This window comes from Mesitornis unicolor, unplaced genomic scaffold (assembly GCF_000695765.1).
Source record: "Mesitornis unicolor isolate BGI_N332 unplaced genomic scaffold, ASM69576v1 scaffold9834, whole genome shotgun sequence".
In the NCBI taxonomy this organism is placed as follows: Eukaryota; Metazoa; Chordata; class Aves; order Mesitornithiformes; family Mesitornithidae; genus Mesitornis; species Mesitornis unicolor.
The window spans coordinates 7,800-9,053 of record NW_010178035.1 but is presented as its reverse complement, the minus strand read 5'-3'; the positions used below and the strand labels follow the sequence as shown (position 1 = coordinate 9,053).

The window sequence follows — 1,254 nt, the reverse complement described above, 5'->3', positions numbered from 1 at the left end:
TAAGAGTCATCATTACCACAACCCTCTTGATGTCATATTCAGCAGTGATCGATTTTGGAAGGCAATGAGTGCAGCAGTTAGGAATGTGAAGAGATGGGAGGAAAATCAGAGATGTTCATTGCAAATCAGGGTCATTGAAACAGGAAGATCTGAGAAACCAGTAGCCAGGGGCAAGAATAAAGAGATTGTATATGGCATGCTTTCTGATCTTAAATTTAAACTCATGTAAGCTTGGTTGAAGGTCATTTATTCCAGTTTACAGCAGGATTACCATGCCTTTCCTCCTGTCATCTTAATTGTAATGAAAAAGTGGTACTTTCTGTGTTACTTGAGTTTTAACACCAAAGCCTTGTTTCTGAACGGAAAGACAACTGTTCCTATTGGGCTAAAATGACATGATGTCTGGTGGTTTGGATTTATTCTTTAAGTGGCTGGGTTTCTTTTTTCCTGCTCTATTGCTTCTGGAAGGCACACCCCAGGGCAGCTGGACTTTCACAGTATAGTGTTTGGAAGGGAAGTGTATTAGATTTTCTAACCTTTGAGTCAATATTTGTTTTAGGTGAAGCATGATAAAGCTAGCACCCAGAAATAGGGGAGACATGCTTACGGACCTCATACACAGTAGGATGCTGGAGAACCTGAGGTTTTGCAGACTGAGGTCCCAGCCTCCTACTCATGGGGAAGGTAGAAATGAGGGGTAGATGAACAGTTTGATTCCATACTATGAATTTATTAATCCACCCTGTGCTGAGCTGATGCAATGGCTGGTGGTGGGGAAGGGTATCTCCTCCTTCATGTTAAGTATAGTGTGTGGCCTGCTGCCTTAAACCTGTCCTAGCTTCCTGCATAGTATGAAAGGGTACTTTTTAAGGAAAAGCAATATCGGAGTTCTCAGTTTCAACATTCATACTGGCTGTCGGTGAATTTGGATCTCTGTTTAAGTGAAGCTGTATTTTTATAAAACCGTTCTTTTAAACTATTCTTTGGAAAGTAAGAATAGAAGTCAAATTTATTTATAGAAAATCATGACATTGGCATTGATGAAAAGTTTGACATTAATAGAAATAGTTACTATTTTATGACTCAGTAATATTCATTGGGGTTTTTTTTCCTGTATTTTTTTTAATACAAAGCATCTTGTACTGTAACTAGATGTGAATTTAATTTTTATGCTTGTCTGTTCTAGGTACAGAGATCCAGAAATAAGCAGTTACGTGAGCTGTTTCCAGATGGATTTAGTATTCATCATGCAGG

The 1,254-nt window shown here is 38.6% G+C and overlaps 1 protein-coding gene across 1 annotated transcript in view; it reads left to right on the top strand.

The window, feature by feature from the left end:
• Positions 1-1,254, top strand: part of LOC104538929 (activating signal cointegrator 1 complex subunit 3-like) — a gene marked incomplete at its 3' end in the record, with an annotated part of 145,929 nt that overhangs the window by 143,970 nt on the left and 705 nt on the right. The window contains 1 exon segment of the mRNA XM_010182310.1: positions 1,187-1,254. This exon segment is cut by the window's right edge and continues 28 nt beyond it. Within this exon segment, the coding sequence (XP_010180612.1) occupies positions 1,187-1,254 (68 nt within the window).